Source organism: Mixophyes fleayi, chromosome 8 (genome assembly GCF_038048845.1).
Source record: "Mixophyes fleayi isolate aMixFle1 chromosome 8, aMixFle1.hap1, whole genome shotgun sequence".
NCBI classification, from domain to species: domain Eukaryota; kingdom Metazoa; phylum Chordata; class Amphibia; order Anura; family Limnodynastidae; genus Mixophyes; species Mixophyes fleayi.
This window is the reverse complement of record NC_134409.1, coordinates 18779288-18802459: the sequence shown is the minus strand read 5'-3', so window position 1 is coordinate 18802459 and position 23172 is coordinate 18779288. Positions and strand designations below refer to the sequence as shown.

The 23172-nt window shown below is 39.0% G+C and overlaps 1 protein-coding gene across 1 annotated transcript in view; it reads left to right on the top strand.

The window, feature by feature from the left end:
- LOC142099982 (cytochrome P450 4B1-like) overlaps positions 1-22803 on the top strand; it is a 35664-nt gene extending 12861 nt beyond the window's left edge. The window contains exons 3-13 of the mRNA XM_075183990.1: positions 1656-1800; positions 2545-2589; positions 3731-3858; positions 5458-5582; positions 8718-8869; positions 10058-10164; positions 13159-13349; positions 15321-15454; positions 17405-17469; positions 18979-19061; positions 22523-22803. Coding sequence (XP_075040091.1) covers positions 1656-1800; positions 2545-2589; positions 3731-3858; positions 5458-5582; positions 8718-8869; positions 10058-10164; positions 13159-13349; positions 15321-15454; positions 17405-17469; positions 18979-19061; positions 22523-22700 — 1353 coding nt within the window. The 3' untranslated portion in view covers positions 22701-22803. The remainder of the gene's footprint in view (positions 1-1655; positions 1801-2544; positions 2590-3730; positions 3859-5457; positions 5583-8717; positions 8870-10057; positions 10165-13158; positions 13350-15320; positions 15455-17404; positions 17470-18978; positions 19062-22522) is intronic.
- The last annotated feature ends 369 nt before the right edge of the window (positions 22804-23172 follow it).

Below are 23172 nucleotides of genomic sequence, written 5' to 3'. Positions count from 1 at the left end.
GTAACTCCAGGTAATGTTATAGATATAGTGGAAATATCTATGGACCAATCCAGATGTTTATTCTAGATATGTACATTTTATACTCATTTTATAGTTTACATTTTATACTAATTTATACTAATTGTATACTAACTTTAATAATATCATAATACAGGGTGATTCAAAAGTCGCATTACACCCTTTTATTTCAAAAACTCTACAGGAAATTGGGAAACCTGAATACTCCAGTAAGGTATGGGTGACGTGGTCTATCTTTTACGGTATGTACCAAACATGGGCGCCATCTTGAAATCGGCCAATCGGCCCAATTCCTGTAGAGTTTTTGAAATAAAAGGGTGTACTGCGACTTTTGAATCACCCTGTACTTGTGGTGATGTAAAAATAGTGAAAGCTAACAGAGGCTTTCTAGCTTTCTAGTAGTATACGACACATGGCCCCTACCCGTGTAGATTTATGAAGATGGAGAGATGAAATGGCAAATACAAAATATTCTCATAACTGCATGGCAGCTAAACAAGGTTGACAATTTCTCTGAAAAGCACATACTAATGTACCCAAGGAAGAGCTCACTGTGCGCAAAAATCCTGCAATTAGCAGATGACTTTCAATGGCAAAACAAGACCTGGGACTGGAGTGTCAGGGGTAGAGTGAAGAAACAGTTTGTGGACCCTGGGGTGCCAAGAGGGGGATTGGGGCAGGTACAAAGTACTGGGGGCCGTATCTTAAGTTATGTTCGACTCTACATAGTACTCAAATTGCTTACATTACAGTAAGATACTCTTAAAATCAATTATTTCTATCAGCACAGATCTTGCACCGGGTGGGGGGGCAGCTGCAACAGGTTTTCCTAATAATAGGAATTTCTGCGGCTGTTCTACCTCTACATAGGAAATATGGAGAGTTAAAACTGTACTCCTGCTGTTACCAGTAGAAGTATTTTAGTGTATATGTTATAGTCATGTTCTTGCACACCTATGATAATGCTGTTTGTACCAGCGTCGGACAAGGTAATTAAAAATGTCATAGAACTTCATAGAAAACAAAAATTAAATAGAACCCCTTACACCAACGGCAGGTGTATAAATATACCTTTACGTGTTCTATGTTATTTCTTTATCAGTAACCTTGTAGGGATTAACTTAATATCGGACACAAACCATGCTTTCTGGCTGGCCTGGATTTGTGGGAAGGCCACGGAGTCCCGGATGTAGAATGGCAGCCAGCCTACTAAAGTCTCACCATATAATACAATATAATTTTTTTATTTTATTTCTAATTTTATATGTATTTGTACTGGAAAATACATATCTGTCTTTAATTACTGGCAGCATTTAATTATTTATTTTACATAGATAAAACGTGGTCATCAGTGGTGCATTGACCACTCCAGCTATGAGGGGAGAGTGGTGACACCAAAAGTGGCTTAGGGATGCAAAACAATGGAAGCCAGGCAAGGGAGAACTCTCAGAAAAGCAAAGTGGGACCCTCCGTAGCAGACGGACCAGCTTCAATGAATCCATAGCAGCCACATTGGCTCCTCCAACTTTCCAGGATAGGATTCGGGGTGCCTAAACTATGTTTGTGACAGTATGGTATATTGGGAGCAATAGACATATTTGTGCTTATATCTGTCTCTTTTTTTTGTATTTTAACAGTTTAAACATGACGGGAATGATTTGGACATTGTGGCTGGATATGCCAACCAATATGGATACGCGTTCCCTGTATGGTTTGGAAAGTTATTTGCTTCCCTCATTGTCTGTCACCCAGACTATGCAAAGGCCATTGTGTCCAGGCAGGGTAAGAATTAACATTGATTCTGCTGGATGTTTTCTATATGTATTTTGGAGACGACGTTATGATTCATGTTTTTCCTGGTTTTCATCACATTTCAAAAGGATTTTTACAAATTTACCACTAACGTGCTTCACAGACGTTTCCATCACCTCTAAGTCACTGAAACATTTCCAATGTATAAACGCCATGCGGTCAACACAAGAGCTCAGTGAGATGTCAAGAGCCCATAGATTTGAAACACAATGACCAGTCCAATAATTAATTGCTTGGAGCGAGGTGAGCATCTCATGAACAGAATAGGTCCTGGAAGCCAGACATTCTCTGTTCTGCTCGCTGGAGAGAGGGGATGAGATAATGGGCTAGATTTACTAAGCTGCGGTTTTGAAAAAGTGGGGATGTTGCCTACAGCAACCAATCAGATTCTAGCTTTCATTTTGTAGAAGGTGCTAAATAAATGAAAGCTAGAATCTGATTGGTTGCTATAGGCAACATCCCCTCTTTTTCAAACCCGCAGCTTAGTAAATATACCCCAATATGTTTTTATGTGTAGCTGCAGTTTTTCTTTAATCCAGGGTGATCCTGACAGACGCCTTAAGATTCAAGAAACTATTATTACCTTTGACCTGTTCTATTGTTCAATGAGACAAGCAATTAAATATTATTACATAAAAAAATTGTATATATAACCCTGTTATACTTGTCGTGTACCATGCATAGTTCTTAAAACATAAAACTGTTTCCTTACAGATCCAAAGGATAACTTTGGTTATTACTTCATAACACCATGGATAGGTATGTAACATGGGACTCATTATAAATATTTTACACTAAACTCCTCAGAGCTTGGTGATCTAACTGCCCATAGCCCAGATTTTCAGTGCCCAAAAGAGAAATGGACAATTGTATAATATTCAGTTGCATCAAGCTGAGTTTAAATTTGTCCTGATTTTCAATTTGTGAATATTTGCAGGTGTGTTATCAAAGTCAATATCCCTCAAGTTTCCAGCTTCTCAACAATTATTAAGAGTGAGTTGTCCAATTCCTCTATGTTTGCATTGATGCAATGACCAGTGATCGTTTGTGACACTGGTAGCAAGATATATGCTATTTTAAGCTCAATGTTACTGCATTAAACGCTTCAATTTTCCATTTATTATTTCTTATGGGAGTGTTGGGATTGATGTTATAGCTATCCCAGAAGCTGCATAAAATGTAGAAGATCTCACTTCTGATAAATTGGGAGGCAGGATGTACAAATAGCTAATACATATCTTATCTGGTACAGTTTGGGGACCAGGGTTTAATAAAATACATATTCCACATCTGAGGGGGCAAGATGTTCATGGACTCATCTGAAGCAGAACACTAGCAAATACTCCTTTGTCATTTTGAGTGGACGTGGTTCTTCCCAGCCCCTCTTGGAACAGTTTGCGGCTGGGGCTGAGAAATGACCCCAGCCTTGACCTGCCTCCTCTTCTTGCCCACTGTAGAGGCATTAGGCAACAATGTAACCAGCCTAGTGACAAGGGCTCCTCCCACCTCCAAGAGTCTCCCCATTCCCCATACCATTGATTTATGAGTAAACTTGGACACCAATTCTCAAGTATCTGGAGGGAAGCGTTACAGGGGTCCCCACGCTGAGGTTCTCCCTGTTGTAGTGTGAACAGCCCAGCCTGGCAAAGTATGGGTGTCACTTTTTCAGAAGGACTATGCTCATTGTCCTCCTGCTTTAATGATAACCAACCCAAGCTACAGCACTGGTGTTTGGGCGAGTCATATTTTGTGCATGTGCGGTGTGGCAAAGCACTTTTTTTTTAATGTGCAATTAACTTTTGTACAACTCTATACCAAGCCCTAAACCTTATTAAACTCATGCTCTGGTTTTTATATATATCAACTGCTTAGACCTAAATACTATGTTTGTGCTACTCAGGGAAAGGGTTGCTGGTGTTATCTGGCCAGAAATGGTTCCAGCACCGGAAGCTGCTGACTCCAGCATTCCATTACGATGTTCTGAAGCCGTATACAAGACTGATGTCAGATTGTGCTAATACCATGCTGGTAAGGGACAAATTATTTTGGAAGATTAATGGATTGACTATAATTTGATGGTGGCTATTTAATAGCTGGGTTTTCTTGATATATTGACTATAATAGGTACTACTGCAAATTAAATTAAAACAAAAAAAAAACAAATTACATAAATTCATTAATAAACATACAGTATTGTGATAGACCTTTGCGCTTTGTTAATGGGAAATGGTGTGTGTACTACAAACACGATGGTCCTCCACCTAGAATGGAGTAAGAGGTGATACAGAGCTTGTTGCTGTGGAGCGCTAGGTGGAATTCATGCATGTTGTGTTCCTTAGGTTGGATGTCTGCATAGAGGGAGGTTGGGGGAATCTAGAATGGTGGGTTTTGATCCTTTTGTCCAGAGCAAATAGGTAAGGACTGGTCCTTGGGCTCCAGTTGTGATCGTTGAATTAAACATTAGAGTAGGTCAGTAATAAAAGACAATAAATCAAATGGTGTGATTATAATAATGCAAGAGAAAGAGGGAGAAAGTGAAAAGTCATAATATAAAACAATATTACAGTGTTACAGGGAATACTAGCAATAATTGGGCTAACAGAAATGAAAGGGTATAGAACTAAAGAGAATAAACTATCAATAAGGTATACTCAAGCAAAATAAACAAAATAGAAATACTAGAAAACACGAGTCAATCAATTAATAAATATTTTATAAAAAAAATAATAATAAATGATAAATATATTATGGTTCACATTGTGGCGCTGCAGTGCTAGGAGTTTCAAATGCGTTTCGTAATTTGGTGATTTATTCAGTGGGTTCAGAAGTCAAAACTTTGTATTAGGATACAACAAGCACTGCAACATCACAGTATGATACTATATTAATTATAATATTTTACTGATTTATTTAATAATTATTTTATCCATGTGTTTTCTTATATTTTACTGTAATTTCATTTTTTTTTTTAATTCTACACCCTGTACTTCTTTGTTATTACTATTATTACTGTTTATTATAAAACTTTAGTATCATCACTCTCACCTTAACAATTCACATTTTCACCACCTACACCCCAAGATACTACTTCACAGTCATATGTCTATGGTATTAAATTCCTGAACTATTAAATTGTGTGCTCATTTTCCTTTTCTCTATTCAATTACGCCATTCTTACCACTTTGCCTTTTCTCCCTCTTTTCCTTACACTTGATAAACTTCCACGACCAGAACCCAGAGACATGTATCACCACTTTACTCTGGGCACCTCACTGGACACAGGCCAGAAGATCAGGACCAACCATATGAAACACCTTCCCCTGTACTGCAGACATCCAATGAAATCATCACCACATGCACAAATTCCACCCAAAAACAGACTAAATAAATCCATGAATGTTTCAGTCTTACTTACTGTGCCATCATGGCAGATATTCATGCTAAGTGTTGTGTTTGTGGCACATACATAATGAAAATGATCACTCTCAGTTGATGTTCAGTTATTCATTTCAGCTGTTGTTTTAATATATAGTATATTTTCGTCTGTGTGTTGTTGTACTGTTAGCCAGATTTCTAGGTTCCTACAAATGTAATTTAATATTTTGATTAATATTGCATCTTGTTTAGGACAAATGGGAGAAGCTGGTCCCAGATCAGAAATCAGTGGAGCTTTTCCAATATGTCAGCCTCATGGCCCTGGACACCATTATGAAATGTGCCTTTAGTTACCATAGCAACTGCCAAAATAACAGGTTGGTACTTGGTGAGCCCTTAGTGGTCCTCAATGTTCTATCAGAATGATGGTGGTCTAGGGTCTGCACCAATCACATGTCAGCAGAAAAAAACAGTCTAGAGCACAGGTGTGGGACCTCTTAGTTTAGAACCATAACCGTCAAGATCACAGAGAAAAGCTGGACACGGTGATTACTATATGTAAATCTTGATGCATTGGCTAGCTTGACAAAATTATTGTTATCTGCAATTGGGCTTCGGCCCTCTACAGTCCAGTGAGACTTCCCCCACTAAGGTGACAAATGATCTGCTCACAGGTAAGTAGAAGGGTCACTTTTCATCCTCCTTGAACTTTCTGCCACTTTCAGTACGGTCAACCACCCTCTTTTCCTTCACACCCTTCATTCCTTTGGTCTTCAATGCACTGTTCTCTCCTTCTTCACCTCTTACCTTTCTGAATGCTATTTCATTATCTCTCATTCAGGAACATCCTCTTCTCCACCCCTTTATTATTTGGGGACGCTCAAGCCTCTGTTCTTGGCGCTCTGCTGTTCTCCCTTTATACCACTTCTCTCAGTGAACTAATTCAGTCTCCACTACCATATCTTTGCAGACAACGCCCAAATCTGTGACTCATCATCTGACCTCTCTCCTTCTTTTTTCTTCCCTTTATTCATACTGCTTCTCCTCCATGTCCACTTGGATGTCCCAAGGTTACCTAGTGCTCAACATGTCCAAAGCTGAGCTCATCATCTTCTCTTCTCCCAGTGTCACAACTGCCCCTCTAGTCTCCCTCACCATTGAAAATATCATATTTTTCAGTCATCCATGGCAGCTGCCTAGGCGTTATCTTTGACTCAGTCTCAGCTTTTCTCCCCACATCCAGTCTCTTGAACGTTTCTGCCACCTCCTCCTTCACAACTGTGGCTGGATCACAAGGAAATAACTTATTGTAGAAATTTATTTCAATTAGTAGCTCAGTGAGCAACTGTATATCATTGCAAATGTACTGTTTTTTTATATTGTGTTGTATTTTTGTATTGGAAATGTAGTGATCTTGGAAGAAATTCGTGTTTTTGTAATTTTTCTAAAGGAAGTCCCCATGCTAATGAGGCCTTTTCATTTGTGAGTGACGAACACATCATTTAGCCCGAATGCCCAGCAGGTGGTCGTTACCTTTTATCCTGTCTTGTTAAAAAGATAGATGAGCTAGAAGAATAATGCAAGCAATAAGTAATTTAGGAAATCACAGACTGATGTGAATTTTGTTAAGTCCAAGATTAAAGAATATATTACATCATGAAGCTAAATATCTGATGTAATATATCACACATTGCGGTGCCTGCTAGGAAGGAGGCTGGTTTACCACCTGCCAACATGTGTGTCAAAATACAAAATACAGTTCTTATATACTGTTTCTAACTGTAGTATTCCATTTGTACTTCTGGATGATCACTAGTACCTCCAAATAGTGTATAAAGGTCCTTGTCAGGACTCTTGAGCAATAAAACATCACTGCTTGAAGATTCTGCCTGAGGCCTATTGACTGCTGTATCCTGTGACCAACAGATGCGGTGGGGTGTAGACCAGACAGTCTATGCAGTCTGTGCATCATCATCATCATCACCATTTATTTATATAGACGCCACTGAATCCACAGCGCTGTACAGAGAACTCATCACATCAGTCCCTGCCCCATTGGAGCTTACAGTCTAAATTCCCTATACCCACAGCCCGAGAGAGAATAAAGTGAATTTTAATAGCAGTCGATTAACCTACCAGCAAGTTTTTGGAGTGTGGGAAGAAACCCACGCAAACACGGGGAGAACATACAAACTCCACACAGATAAGGCCATGGTCGGGAATTGAACTCATGGCCCCAGAGCTGTGAGGCAGAAGTTCTAACTTCTAAGTGGATAGCCCGGCTGCCCGGCAGGCCAGTCCGAGGCTGATCACACTGTTTTCCTGCGTAATGTCCTTTTAAATTGGTATTCTTGCCTCTCTCCCCCTCTCTCTCTCGCTATATATATATATATATATATATATATATATATATATATAAAATATAAATGTCTAGTGGCGTGTGTTAGTCTGTCTGTGTGTGGAAAAAATAAAACCAAGCTGCAGCGCCACCTGCTGGGCGGAATTATACACTGACCTACTAAATTCTTAGTGTGTGTGGGGAAAAAAATTCAGAAAGGGCTGAAATTTGGTATACTAAGATGTTTTTAATTTGTTAATTTAATTTGTTAATTGTTAAAAGTGTTTATAAAGATTTAAAAAAATATATATATATTTCTTGAAGGAGAAGTGACAGTTGGGAGTGGTTGGTTGCCGGGGGTGACAGTGGGGAGTGGTTGGTGGTTGCCGGGGGTGACAGAGCAAGAGGAGTGTGATACTCAGGACCGCTGAGAGAGATCCCTGTGTCTGGATAGACATCTGGATAGATGTGGCGATGAAAATGAAGGATGAGGTGATGGAGAAGCATGATGAGGTGGTGACATGTGGACAAAACCACGTTAAAAAAGGGCGCTTGCGTCGGGAAGTAACGCTCTTCCCCTGAGGAGGCCTGGGCTAGGCCCAAATGCATGACAAGATCCTTTTTAACACCTTAAGTAGCTTGATTTGACTAGAATGCATGAGTATCATGCATGGGTTAACTTGTATATATATATATATATATATATATATATATATAGTGGTGTATTGGGTGTATTGATCTTCATCAATGTACTTACTGATAATCCGTCTCGATCTTGTAAAAATGAGGCAGTTCCAGCCTAGAGGTGAGCTGCAGAGAGGCTCCACCCTGGTTTACCTCTGATAACAGGAAATACTGCAACTGATGACAATAGTATGGGTGTCCATGACTATCCATATCCATGTCCTATGACTGTCTGCTGCTGCAGATTTTTGTGGCGCCTTATAAATAAATGATGATGATGACAACTTTTAAAAACTATCGCTAAATTTGTTTGCATTATTTTTAAACTATAACAACAGTATGTTCTCAAAATAACTGAATTTTATTTGTGGTCTTGTTGTTGCTATCCAGAAAAAATTTTAATTACTAATTTCAGTTCTCCATAGATCTTTGCTCCATGAAAAAGTCTCATCAAACACTTGGATTTTATTTCCTTTTTCTCCATTTGCAGTGAAAATGACTACATTAAAGCTGTTTATAAGCTCACCTGCATGATAGATCTCAGGGCCCGATTTTTCCCATATCATAATGACTTCATCTACTACCTAAGCCCCCATGGATTCCGCTTTCGGAGAGTATTGACAATAGTGCATCAACACACGGGTGAGTATAAAGCTAAAATTGTTTTTTCCCCCACTTTTTAATTCGCTAGGGAGGACTGTAGGGGTCACGACATTCTACTTAGCTTAGAAATTAATAATAAGCTTATGCATTCTTACTGTGCAGTCCACTTCTTGTGACACCCTAAGAAAAATGAGATGTGGGGGTAAATGTATCAAACCTTCTAAAAAGGAAAAGTGGAGGTGTAGCAACCAATCAGATTCTAGATATCATGTTCTAGAATGTGCTGGATAAATGATAACTAGGGGCCTGATTCACTAAGGATCTTAACTTGAGATACTTCTTATTTCAGTCTCCTGGACAAAACCATGTAACAATGCAAGGGGTGCAAATTAGGATTTTGTTTTGCACATAAGTTAAATACTGACTGTTTTTTCATGTAGCACACAAATATCAACTTTAAATTTCAGTGTACAAATAAGCTATCAAGTATTTGTGTGCTGCATGAAAAAACAGTCAGTATTTAACTTATGTGCAAAACAAAATCCTAATTTTCACCCATTGCATTGTTACATGGTTTTGTCCAGGAGACTGAAATAAGAAGTTTCTCAAGTTAAGATCCTTAATGAATCAGGCCCTAGAATCTGATTGGTTGCTATGGACAACACCTCCACTTTTCCTTTTTAGAATGTTTGATACATGTACCCCGTTGTCTGAGTGAATTATGTGTTGTCTGGGCAGCATATGGGCTGGTCTGGGTAAATTGGGTGGTGTGGTGACATGGCTGGACAGTATCAGGGGAGTGGAAACTTGTCCTGAGTTTTCCAAAGATAATTTTAGCCAAAAAATAGGAGCAAACGCAACGTTATGAATTTCCCTCAGGGCAGGAATGAAATCTGGCTGGGTTTCAAATCATGTACATATTTTGCATATACAGAACCAAGGGTGGAATGCAGCATGGATGGGCCCCATAGCAAAATCTGGCGGAAGCCCTGGTGTTTCTGTTTGAACCTCCCAGGTCCCCTTAGAGGAGCGGATATGGGGCCTCGTGAGCGTGTGCAGGTTCGGTGCATGGAGCATAATTAGAGGTCTCTGGATGGTGATCTGGTATTGCCAAGCCCAGCTTAGTAGCCACATCCCCTGCAGTAGTAGTAGTTCTGCCACTGCACAGTACTGTCATTTTATATTCTTACTTAAGGTAATAACTACATCACATTGTTTCATTAATAGATAACGTAATTAAACAAAGAAAAGCATCTCTTAAACATGAGACTGAACTTGAGAAGGTCAAGCAGAAGCGACACTTGGATTTTCTGGACATTCTTTTGTTTGCCAAGGTACTGAGCTCAAGCCTTTCAATTCTCTTACCTCTGCACTAATACAATGAACCACAAGATGGCACCATTCATGTTATGAAAAGTGTTTGGTCTGAGGGATGGGGTCATCTGTATGCTGCAACAAAAAGATTTATATAGCTATTGTATCATTATAAATCATAAAATAATAAGTTTTGAGTCATAATGATAGAGGGCTGTCATCGTTAGCATCATCTATATTGTAATTTCTGCCATGCTGTAGGCTAGATAAATGTCAAGTTACTTTTATTCAGATGCTGTGTGGTCAAGCAAATCTTTGAATAATACCATTATTCAATCTTTTCTTTCTGTATAGTATTCAAGAATATTTTGCTAAAGTGATCTTTTTTCACTTTTTAAATGACATTCACAATGAACTCTTTCAAGCTTTCATACACAGAGTAGTCACTCCTATTATAGGTTTGGGAAGAATTAGTTCCACATTTTGTTGAAACAGAAGATTATAGGGTATTGCAATACAGAAGAAGCAAAGTGTGTGATCTCATAGCCACCATAGGAATGAATGGAGAACCGCTGTCTCTCAGGAAACATACCTTTACTGTCACAATGGAGCTAAAGTATCGTACAGAGAAAGCAGATAGTCTGGGCAAACCTTGTGTGTTACTCTGTCTCTAAGACTCCAGTTGGACAGCCTTCCTTCAGCCCTGAGTGAGCAACGGCCCAACAGCTTAATGATAATATTTCCATAACGGAAATTACACAGGGTTCTGCCTTCTCTATATGCAATAGACGATTGAGACAACTGGCGAATCTACATTGAATGGTGATTCACCGTTACTGCCTTTGACACTTGGCTTAATAGTGGTTGCTCAGCTCATAAAGTCCATGGGGTAGATTTATCAAACCTTCTAAAAAGAATATGTGGAGGTGTTGCCCATAGCAACCAATCCGATTGTAGCTATAATTTATCTAGTACATCTAGAAAATATAGCTAGGATCTGATTAGTTGCTATGAGCAACACCCACACTTATCCATTTTAGAAGGTTTGATAAATCCACTCCATTATCTTGCTTCCACTTGGGAATCATGTGCACTGACATTTTGCCAAAGCCATATATGTGTTCAGGGGTATGAACTCTATCCCTACACTATATGAATAAAAGTATTTGGCCACACCTGTTAATTATTGAATTGAGGTGTTTCAATCTGACCCATTGCCAGAGGTTCATAAAATCAAGCAGCTAACCATGCAGTCTCCATTTGCAAACATTTGTGATACAAAATGTGTCATTCTGAAGAGCTCAGTGACTAGCATGGTACTGTGACCTTTGCATTAAGACGGTTCGTGAAATTTTATCCCTGCTGGATATTTCTCGGTCAACTGTAAGTGATATTATTAGAAAGTGTAAGCACTTAGGAACAACAGCAATATAGGCACGAAGTGGAAGACCATGTACAATCACAGAACAGGGTCAACGACTGCTAAGGCGCATGGTGCGTAAAAGTCACCAACACTCTGCTGATTCCATAGCTGAAGAGTTCCGAAATTCCACTGGAATTAATGTAAGCACAAAAACTGTGCGGCGGGATCTTAATGGAATGGGTTTCTATGGCTGAGCAGCTGTATGCAAGACTCACATTACTAAGACCAATGCCAAGCATCAGATGGAGTGGTGTAAAACACACCAATACTGGACTGTGAAGCAGTGAAAACGTGCACTGTAGAGTGATGAATCAAGTATCTCTGTTTGGCAGTCAGATGGGCGAGTCTTGTGTTGGCGTATGCAAGAAGAACTTTTCCTGCTTGACTGGATTATGCCAACTGTGAAGTTTGGTGGAGGAGGGATAATGGTATGGGTCTGTTCTTCAGGGTTTGGACTAGACCCCTTATCTCCGGGGAAGGGCAATTTTAATGCTTCAGTATACCAAGTCATTTTGGACAATGCTATGCTTCCAACTTTGTGGCAACATTTTGGGGAACAAAGCAAGGACTACAAAGACATAGTTTGATGAGTTCAGTGTGGAAGAACTTTACTGGTCGCACAGAGCCCTGACCTCAACCCCATCGAACACCTTTGGGATGAACTGGAACAGAGAATGCGAGCTAGGCCTTCTCCTCCAACATCAGTGCCTGACCTCATAAATGCTCCACCTTTCCCCCAAAAGTGTAACTACCTCCAGAATTTATAACCTTGGCTGGCTACTGCTATTGTGGGGCACAGAGAGGATGGGGTGCCCCTATCATAATGGGCACTAGCTCCAGCCTGGTAAGCACAGTACGAAGTTCTCTAGGGAAATCGAGTCTACAAAAAGTGTTTCCCCATTCCCAGAGCAAACCAGTACCCGTGCTGAACAGCTAAAGGGCTTTCCTGGCAATCGTGAGATATTGTTGCCAGGGTAATGGATAAAAGCTAACTTTGAGAACTACAAGTCCCAAAACACCATAGCAGCCTTTAGCAGCTAGTGTCAGCATTCCCAGAGTCTCCTAAGCATGCTGGTGCCTGGAGAACTACAAATGCCTGCCAGACACGGCCCGTTTTAACATATAATTCCACAAACCTTCTTAATAGTATATAAATACACTGAGTTTCGTAATACTGTATTTACAATAAAAACTCAACCAAATCCATTATTTTTTATTTTATTCCTAAATCTATAGTAAATCTTCTCCTCAGTCCTGTAGCAATACAAAAAGGAAAATAACCCGCTCAAATTGTGACCAGCCCAGCCTGGCATACCTGATGCTGGATGCCGTTTATTCTGGGGAGACCCCATGTTCTTTATTCCCCTGAATTACTAGTAACCAGACAAGGTTAAAAGCCCTTTTTATTTCATTTTTTTATTTTAACTTAGACAGCTGTCATGATCATCATGTTGGTGATGATGGCTGACGTATCTTTGCTCCTGTCGCTTAAAGCGTAGCTTGTATCTGCATATTTACATTGTGTTTTAAGTTGAACTTCAGGGATTCTTAGGAGCCCTGTCCACTGTACATGTTTTCTATAATTTACCAGGATGAAAACGGTCAGGGTCTGTCAGATGAGGATCTGCGGGCAGAGGTAGACACATTCATGTTTGAGGGACATGATACGACAACCAGCGGGATCTCCTGGATATTATACTGTATGGCCAAGTACCCCGAGCACCAGGAGAAATGCCGGGAGGAGATCAGAGAGGTCCTGGGGGAGCAGAACACAGTAGAGTGGTGAGAAATCTTTATTTTTCAAAGATAGTCTTTAAAGGGTTGGGCTATGGCTTCTATTCTGACCGGGGCACTAATCTGTATGAAGTTTCTATGTTCTACCTGTGTTCGCGTGGGTTCCTACTGGTGCTCCTGTTTCCTCCCATAGTCCATAAACATACTGGTAGGTTGATATTAGTGTGTGTGTGTTTGTGTGTTAAAAAATTTAGACTATAAGCTCTACCAGGACAGTGACTGATGTAAATCATTAAACATTATCTGTAAAGACAGAGAAGAAATAAGCTCATGCTCGGATAAGCCTATATTATACATTATACTGGCTGCAAGGCAATATGAATTGCCCTATATGTATACAAAACAAAAACTGTCAGCACTTGTCCTTAGCATTCCATATGTGTGTATCTAGCAAAATGAAAACTTGAGATATTGGTTCATATTTTGATCAAAGTATTTAAGCCTGCATCCCAGCGTCAAGGGTACCTAATTGTATGCAGATCCTACACTGGCCTATATGCTTCAAACCCCAAAAAATATGCTGTTAGAATCAGACGGTCTCAACTCTAAGGTTTCGGGGCTTATATCTAGCAAGGGCTGGCTTGTAAGCCACATCAACATATCCATTTACTAGGCAGTGTAAAGCACTGTGTGATATGTTGGTGCTAAATAAAGGTTACTAATAGAATGTGAGCAGATCTGTGTGAGGAAGTGGACTCTCTGGTAACTGGCAGTGGCTCCTTAAGCTGGGTACACACTACAGAAGGTTCAACCAACTTTTTATGCCGAGTGATTTTACATGCGATCGATGGTCCATCGTTTGGTCCATGGACTGCATACACACTAGCCTTGTTTAGGACGATAAAGGGAAGAGCGTACGTCCCTTTAGCGACTTTTTACAGCCATGTTGTCATGAGCAATGACTGTAATTTCGTACTCACTGTTGTGGATCGGTCGGAAGTTTATACACACTACACAACGGAAACGAGATTGGAAGGAAAATATTAAACGTTACGACCAACCAAATGAGGCGACAATCGTCCATTTAGGCAGACTTTCGACCATCGTGTTACTACACACACTGACCGGACTTTCGAACAACCAGTTGTATATCGGCTGGTTGAGCCGATTATTGGACGAAAACCATGTAGTGTGTACCCAGCTTTAGTGGGGAAAGTCTCACTGGACTGTAGAGGGCGGAAGTCCAATTGCAGATAAGAATAATCTTGTCAAGGTAGCCAATGCACCAAGATTTACATAGTCATCACAGTGTCCAGCTTTTCTCTGTGATCTGGACGGTTATAGCCGTTGACTAGCAAAGCAACAACTAACAAGAAAACCAATAAAAGATAAGCCCAATGTCAGGGCAGACAGCAGGGAAATGTAGTCAGGACTTGCCGAGGTCAGGGCAGGTGGATATGAAGAAAGTGAAGAATCATATGGGAGGTCAGGATCCTGCAAGGACCTGTTATGCAATGTTGCACAGCAAGGCAGCATGATCCACAGGAAAGGTGAGACTGAGGGGTGTAAATTATGGGTAATTTAATTTCACAATGGACTCAGAGGAAGTGCACATCCGAAAAATGGAAAACAAATTACAAAAAAGTAACAAAAGCTACGGGAATGAGTGTACTGAAAACACTGCAAAAACAGAGACATGACAGACTGCAGGCATTTGTAATGTGTGGGGGTACATGGGAAAGAATTGTACTGACCCACGGCCAGTCAGCCCACATCGTGGTACTCTGCACCTAGGTGATGGGAAATAACATTGGTGTTTCTTTAAGTGTCATTCACACTGGTAAACTTCCTACAGAAACTGGTGCAAAGCAATTTAACAGGTATAGTATAGTAGTTACTTTCTGCTTCAGGTCCTTCCATACATTACAATCGCATAAAGGTATTTTTAGGAAAAAACACTAATGGCTATTTCACTCTATATGTTGTATTTAATGTTATTTATCATTTTTGTGTCACCAGGGAAGATCTGAGTAAGATGCCTTACACCACTATGTGTATTAAGGAGAGTATGCGGCTCTATCCCCCTGTACCAGGAGTGGGTCGTCAGCTCAGCCAGCCAATCACATTCTGTGATGGGCGGAGCCTGCCCAAAGGTCAGTCAGTGCATCTATCTGAATATGCTATATACATTCAATCTACACTTCTATCCTATATACAGGATTTTAAGCACTAGTTGTAGACTAATCATGACTGCACTTCTGGTACCTTTAATTGTGACTAGAAGTTTTAAGGGGTTCATTTAGGAGTGAATGTACATCTAGTTTTCTGCATATGTACCAAAAATACATATGCATACGTCTGTATTTCATTTTGGATCGTTGTCTTGCAGAAATATCCAACTGCTCTTAAGCTCCAATTTCTTTACTGAGTCTGGAATATTAGCTTCTAGGTTATATTAATATTTGGCTGAATCCATTGTTTCTGCACCCAGACATTATTTCTTGTCAGCTGGCTGCCACAACCCCAAAGCATAATAGATCCACCAACATTCTTATTAGTTGTTTAAGTGTTTTTTCTTTAAATGTGTCGCCTGTTTTTCTTCATATTTATATTTTGAGGTTGTGGGAAAAAGGGAAAATGTTTCTTTCCTCAGAGATCAGTTCTTGATTTCAAAAAGTTTCTGGCTTACCAAAGTATTGTTTTTGTATACTTCAGACATTGGCATCAGATGAGGTTGTAGGAAAGGTGTCTTTCTAACACATTTTTAATGCAGATAATTTTTATGTAAGTAACACTCTACTGACCACTATTCCAGTGTCAGGTAAACCTGTCCCCAGGTGCAGTGATGTCGGCTTTTGTTCTTCATACCTAACAACTTTATGTAACGTTCTGCCTGAGATTTTCTGGATCTTCCTAACCTTGCCTTGACGTCACCAGTTCCCTTTAGCTCCAATCTCTCAATGTTTCTGACGGAGAAAATTCAAAGCCCAAAGTGTTTATATTCCTTTTTACAGCCTTACCCTGCTTTATAACAGGCAAATATTTATTCATCTATGGAACTGTATTCACAGGACTTAATTCAAGGCCTAACAGGTTAATCAAGTATTAATGAATAAACTGGAGGATGCCGAAACCTTTGCTAATGCCACATCCGTTGTATTATTTGCTCAATCTGGTCCTGGCACTTGCTGGACGTTCTTGGGCGCCCTAAAACCTTATTCACAACTATTGAACCTCTCTCCTTGAAGTTCTTGATGATCCGATAAATGTTTGATTTAGGTGCAATCTTACTAGCACCAATATCCTTGCCTGTGAAGCCCTTTTTGTGCAAAGCAATGATGACTGCACATGCTTCCTTGCAGCTAACCATGGTTAGCAGAGGAAGAACAATGATTTCAAGCACCACCCTCCTTTTAAAGCTTCCAGTCTGTTATTCTAACTCAATCAGCATGACAGAGTGATCTCCAGCCTTGTCCTCGGCAACACTCTCACCTGTGTTAACAAGAGAATCACTGACCTGCTGTCAGATGGTCCTTTTGTGGCAGGGCTGAAACTCAGTGGAAATCTTGCTTTTGGGATAAAGTTCATTGTCATGGCAAAGAGGGAATTTGAAATTTATTGCAATTCATGTGATCACACTTCATGACATCCTGGAGTATATGTAAATTGCCATCGTAAAAACTGAGGCAGCAGACTTTGTGAAAAATAATATTTGTGTCATTCTCAAAACTTTTGGCCATGACTGCAAACGCACATATGTTTTAAAATAGAAGAATTTGAATTTCTAACAAAACTCATTTCAAAATCTACAAAATGATATAAATTTAGAGATTTGATACATGTTGAGATAAAAGTAAACCTACAAATGGCATGCAACAAGTTTTTATTTGTCTATTCATATTGGTATTGTTATTAAATATTCTGATATGGGAAACCAGTGCATGGTTTCTTAGAATATTCGAATTGTATGGTTTTTGCATCTGTGTATTCAAAATATTTAGTAACAATCATAATTTACATAATTGCCCTTAGCTGTGATAGTGCTGTGTTTGTCAAACTTTGTTAAACATTTTGAAAACTTTAATTTTTTTTTTATATCACAGATACGAATATTTTTCTGAGCATATATTGCATTAATAGACACCCCAGCATGTGGGATAACCCAGAGGTAATGTGGTCGTCTATTTTAGGCATTGTCATTCCTTTTTTATTTTTTTTTATTTCTTGGTTCTTAGAGGGGGGCAGGGGGCATTTTAATTCCAAATGTGATACTTTAATTGCAAGACATGAGTAAAAGCAGGATGAATTTGCAGCACTGTGAAAGGGTTGTTGTGTTTTAGCGAACTTAGTTAGAGGTCTACTCTTGGGGCCCTCATCGGTACCTCCATACAGCCACCAGTTAATGCTGTTGAACAAGTTTCACACAAGCTTCACAGCAGCTCTTGTGGACAGGAAATTTCTTTCAGTGTGGTCCACGACTGGAGGGATTCGCGGCTATCAAATCAGGGGGCTAAGCTGAGACACACCTCCCCGCCAAAACTTCTTATGTGACTTATTCAGCAATAGTACCTTACCATAGTGCTAGTTAGGGGGAAGCACACACTTGGGTTACAAAAAAAATATAGATGTCATTGAGCAGCTATGTTCCTTATAATATACAGACTTTTCTAAAGAGAACCCTGATCAGTATATTTGTCATGACCTCACTGATTCTAAAGATAGAATTCATATTAATTTATATATATATATATATATATATATATATATATTTGTGTATATATATATATATATATATTTGTGTGTATATATATATATATATATATATATATATATATATTAATATATTATATTAATGTAATTTTTTGCTGTAAAATACATTTAGTTAACAGAAAAGTACTCAAAGTGCACCTATCACCTAGGATTTGTTGAATAAGATGGACAAAAAATGACAGCTAAGTCAATAATGTATGTGACATGTAGTGAACATTTGCAGCCTGATATTAACCCATGGATTTAAATTCCACAACAACGGAGAAGCCTCAAGATACCTAGTGCTAGATTTACTAAGCTGCGAGTTTGAAAAAGTGGGGATGTTGCCTATAGCAACCAATCAGATTCTAGCTTTCATTTATTGAGTACTTTCCACAAAATGAAAACTAGAATCTGATTGGTTGCTATAGGCAACATCCCCACTTTTTCAAACCCGCAGCTTAGTAAATCTAGCCCCTAATCTGTTCTAAGATCATTGGCCATTCTGACAGTTACAATATAAATTTGGAAGGCTACCTACCCGCTGGCATTTGAATAATGCAGTTTACACATGATATTGAACACTGCTTGTTCTATTTCTGTTCATTTTCCGCATTTAAAAACATATATAATCATCTCTTATTTATGAGCCATCGCATATTGCTCACTTTAATTATCAATTCTTATCGCAATGATAAGAAATTAATTAATGTGGCAATTTATTGAAATGAATTCGCTGGGACAGCGGCTCCGATAGTTATTTGGGGATTTACCTTGATAAAATCCTCTTTGGAGGTTCATAAACAGGCCCCTAAGACACTAGTATAAACACAAGTCATACGCTTAATTGTTAGTGGGTTTATAGTATAAAGGAATTTGCAAACTATTTTATGAGTTCAAATTGATATTTATGTTATGTTATTTTCAGGTTTTTGACCCACTGAGATTTTCACCTGATAAATCATCCAATCGAAATGCCTACAGCTTCCTTCCCTTCTCAGCTGGACCAAGGTATAATTTATTCTACAAAGCTAATGTTCAACATGTATTATGATAGGCACATATTCAAATATCTGCCGGAAAATATGTGATGAGACATGTAACACTGACTTAATAAAAAGTAGAATGAAAATTAATTATTCCACAAAATATTGGAGGTTCATCATCTATCACCCAATTTCCATCTCTTCCTCTGTAGACCGCTGCATCCTCAATTCCAAATCTGCAGGAAATAGGTTACTCCCGTCTCCCCTATCTGCTCAGTTATGCCCCATTTACCAGTGGTGACTTTCCCAAACCAGCATCCCACACTTATTTTCACCATTGAAAATATGGACTGTTCCATGGGGGCCGGGTCCATGGGGGTCAGTTCTGATGGAGAGATTTGGCAGAGCCTCACCCTCTATTACTGCAGAATTTTAAAGAAATTCCAGTGAATTTTTGTATTGATTCATTAAAGCAGTTTGAGAAACAAAACACAGCCGGTTCAAGCAACTGTAAATAGAAAGGGATTATCCCTACCCTGCTTTACAGTGTGATTAAGTTGTCTCAAATACAACCTTTAAATAAAATATAGGGTCTCAGATGACATCCTGGGGTGCATAAAAATCCGGGACATCTTAAAGGCATGGTTTTCATATGTGGGAGTGGCTTTAAACAGTCATTGAAACTTTTAAATGTTTTTATTTTAAAGAGCAATACACACTTATAACACAGCCTCATCTGATCAGTATTCCATGCAGAGCCTATTCTAGTGATAAATATACAATGCAGTGACAAATATACAGTACTGAGGCCTCTTGTACGGAGCAAGGGGAACGTGTATCATAATAAAGGTTGTCTCTAGTTTGCTCAATCAGGGCCTGATGTAGAGTCGCAATTTATACTTAACTCGTAAGTGTAAGTTGCATCCCGTAATTTACACAGTATTCCAAGTCAAACTGATCTTTAGATCAGTTTGACTCTTAATACTATGCAAATTGTACAAACACATCTGGGAAATAAAAAAGAAAGTGTACAATTTTAAGGATTAGAATCTAAAAAACAAATAGGTGTAAGTAAGAGGCATACTAGATTTATAAGTCTCAAGTGCTCATCAATACAAGAATTCTGGGTTAGTTCACTTAGGACATGTGTATCCACTCCAGCCTTGTATGCTCATAAGAAGGGAGAAAGGAATAACCATTATAGTGTAGTATTTTCTCACCAGTAGTGAGTTCTACATAGACCCAGTCACCTTTATATATGCGTACCAGAGAAATAAATATATTTCGCTTATCTGTACAATATCTTGCCCGGTTAACAATTTATTGACAAGAAAATTTAAAATACATGCTCACAATATATAAAAACAATAGTGCTTATCTGTAAGCCAAAGAGAGTCCTTAGTATCCACTCCTGTGAATAAGATGTCAGGATAAACTCTGCTAGTAGAAGAAGTGGATACAGAGATTGGCAACTGAGGGTGCTAGTAAGTGCTCCTCTCCCTCAACGCGTTTTGTCTCATGAGATTTCCCCAGGAGGACCATGTAACACATGATATTTTTCATTGATTTATAGTAAGTGTGGCGGCCATCTTGCATAGGCGCACTATGCGATAATCCCTACGCGAGGCTGCGCATGTGTATTTTATTGTACATGGTAAATTGTTTGGACACGTAAACTCTATATATAGATTTAAAGATACTTGACGCATGTTTAGGGATGCTAAACAAGTATTTATATAGCATACCCTGTTCTTTAAACAAACAGTGGCCATCTTTGTTTTGGGCAAATTCTACCCAGTCATTAGCAATAATGGGAATAACCCCATATTAAGGATGGGTATAATTACAATGAATCCTTTATTAATATAATGCCACCTATATATGTTAAAGCACATAATAAAAAAACATAATTAAGAAGACCTTGTGACCTAGTAGTACCTAGTAAAACGCTTTTTACTTACACCTATTTGTTTTTTGGAATATAATCCTTAAAATACTACACTTAGGCACCCTTGTGTCGTTCTTTTTTGTTTCCCAGATTTTATGTTTATCGGCATTACCAACTGAAGTTTTGAAGGAAGGTTGCCTTCTTATATTGAAGAAGTGTTTTGGTTTGAATGAACTATTACTTATATTTGTATATAACTCTAAATTGAGTGTCATTGTTTATTGTATTGGTTTCCACACCTCTTTATCTGCCTTATGGGCCGGTGTGCATGATACACTTAAGTGCATCAGTCAGAGCAGCCCTGTAAAGCAGATTACTGAATAAATAAATTAATGCAAAAAAAAATTGTTGCTCTCCACCCCCCAAAGAGCACTAGGGTTGGTTATGCTGTTTGGGAGGGGGTGTACACCCTTTTTTTTACTTAATCATTTTTTTAAATTCTTTTCAACACAGCAAGGTCTGTTGCACCAGCAGAAAGCACCCACAAAAAATACTTCTCCTAGAGACCTATCTGCGGCTGCTTTCAACTCAACATAGCATGTAACGTGTGCGTGAACACACCTTTATATTGCTAGGCTCACTCGCTACCTTCCCCATTACACCTCTGTAAGCGCAGAGAGATGCAAGAGGGAGATCTGTCTCAGTCTGAGAGCAAACTGCGACGGATCCTTGGCTAAAAGTGCTTTTTGCACCATTCAGTTGAACTTGTGTCTGAATCTACACCACGCCCTCAATGCGCACACCTACTCTACAGTCTCGGATTTCTCCTCTGCAAACTAGAAGTACTCCCAGGTGTGCAGAGATAAAAATTAAAATTTCAAGAAGCGCACTGCGCAAAACTGTAAGTGCCGCATCAAAGTTTAACCTCCTATCACATTAGAAACAGATTTTTTCAATTTTTCTCCAAAAATACTGCTTAATTTAGTTTTACTTTTGACTTAACTTAATCATGTGGTTGAGAGAAAATTAGAACTGCATCTTTTATTTATGTATTTATTTATCTATTTATTTAGTAAATGGGGCCATTATTATTTCTTAATTCAATAATGGGAGGACTATTACAAATTAATTAAGAAATACCCTCCCGCCACCTGACTCCTACTGCTTACACTTTGGCGGAAAAGTAGGTGCATTTACATAAAGTCTAAGCTCACACCACCATCAAAGAGAACTTTGCACGTTGTCTCGGCTTATTTAGTAATGGTACCAATGTGCATAAGGCCATAATAGCGACCAACCAGAAATGAGCTTTGTTTGGCCTAATGAAAATTAAAAAAATTAAAGCAAATATCTCATTGGTCTTTATGGGTTACTGCATATAATCGAGGGCATTTATGAAAAGAAATCAGATTGTGTCACACCAGTGACATTACTGAAGCAATATCATGATATCATTACCAAATGCCATGAGGTGGTATATAGGTTCAGCTCTCAAAATGGCTGCCTCCATTAAGTGTCTGTGACAAGTGCTGTTTACTTGGTGAAATGTGTAAATAATTAGATACAATAAAGTGTAACCTTTGTATCCCACTTCCCAGAAACTGCATTGGACAGAACTTTGCTATGAATGAGATGAAAGTTGGCGTCGCTCTGACATTACAGAGATTTGAACTGAGTCCAGTCCTAGGCAAAGAACCATTAAAAATTCCTCAGCTAGTCCTACGTTCCTTGAATGGCGTTCACGTGAATCTGAAGAAAATACAACAAAAAGCATGAAAATAGAACACTGTCGTTTGTGTGTTGGTATTTTAAATTTGTATACATATTACACTGTAAACTTTTTGAAGAGAAATAAATAAATAAATAGGAATTGACTAATTATCTGAAGCTTGATGTCTTTCCTTGTTTAAAGCTGCTCCATATGTAATATTTATGCAATACACATAATGCAGCTTGGCTCCAAAGCTGTACTTTGTAACCTTTGCATTCTAGGTGGACAAATATGCAATATGATGAAGCACTTCAGGATTTGTAGAGGGGGGTTTCCACACCACGCCGCCAGGGGGCGTGACCAGCATGCATTGGGGCGTGACTATAATATTAGACAGTACTTGGCTACTCTCCAACTCTTCCTATCCCCATAATATACACGGGCAATGCTGCGTGCACTACTGTCTCTCCCTTTTCAAGTAGAGCCGTGTGAAGCGGGAGCAGGGTCCAGCCACCTCAATTATACAGTGTCCCAGGC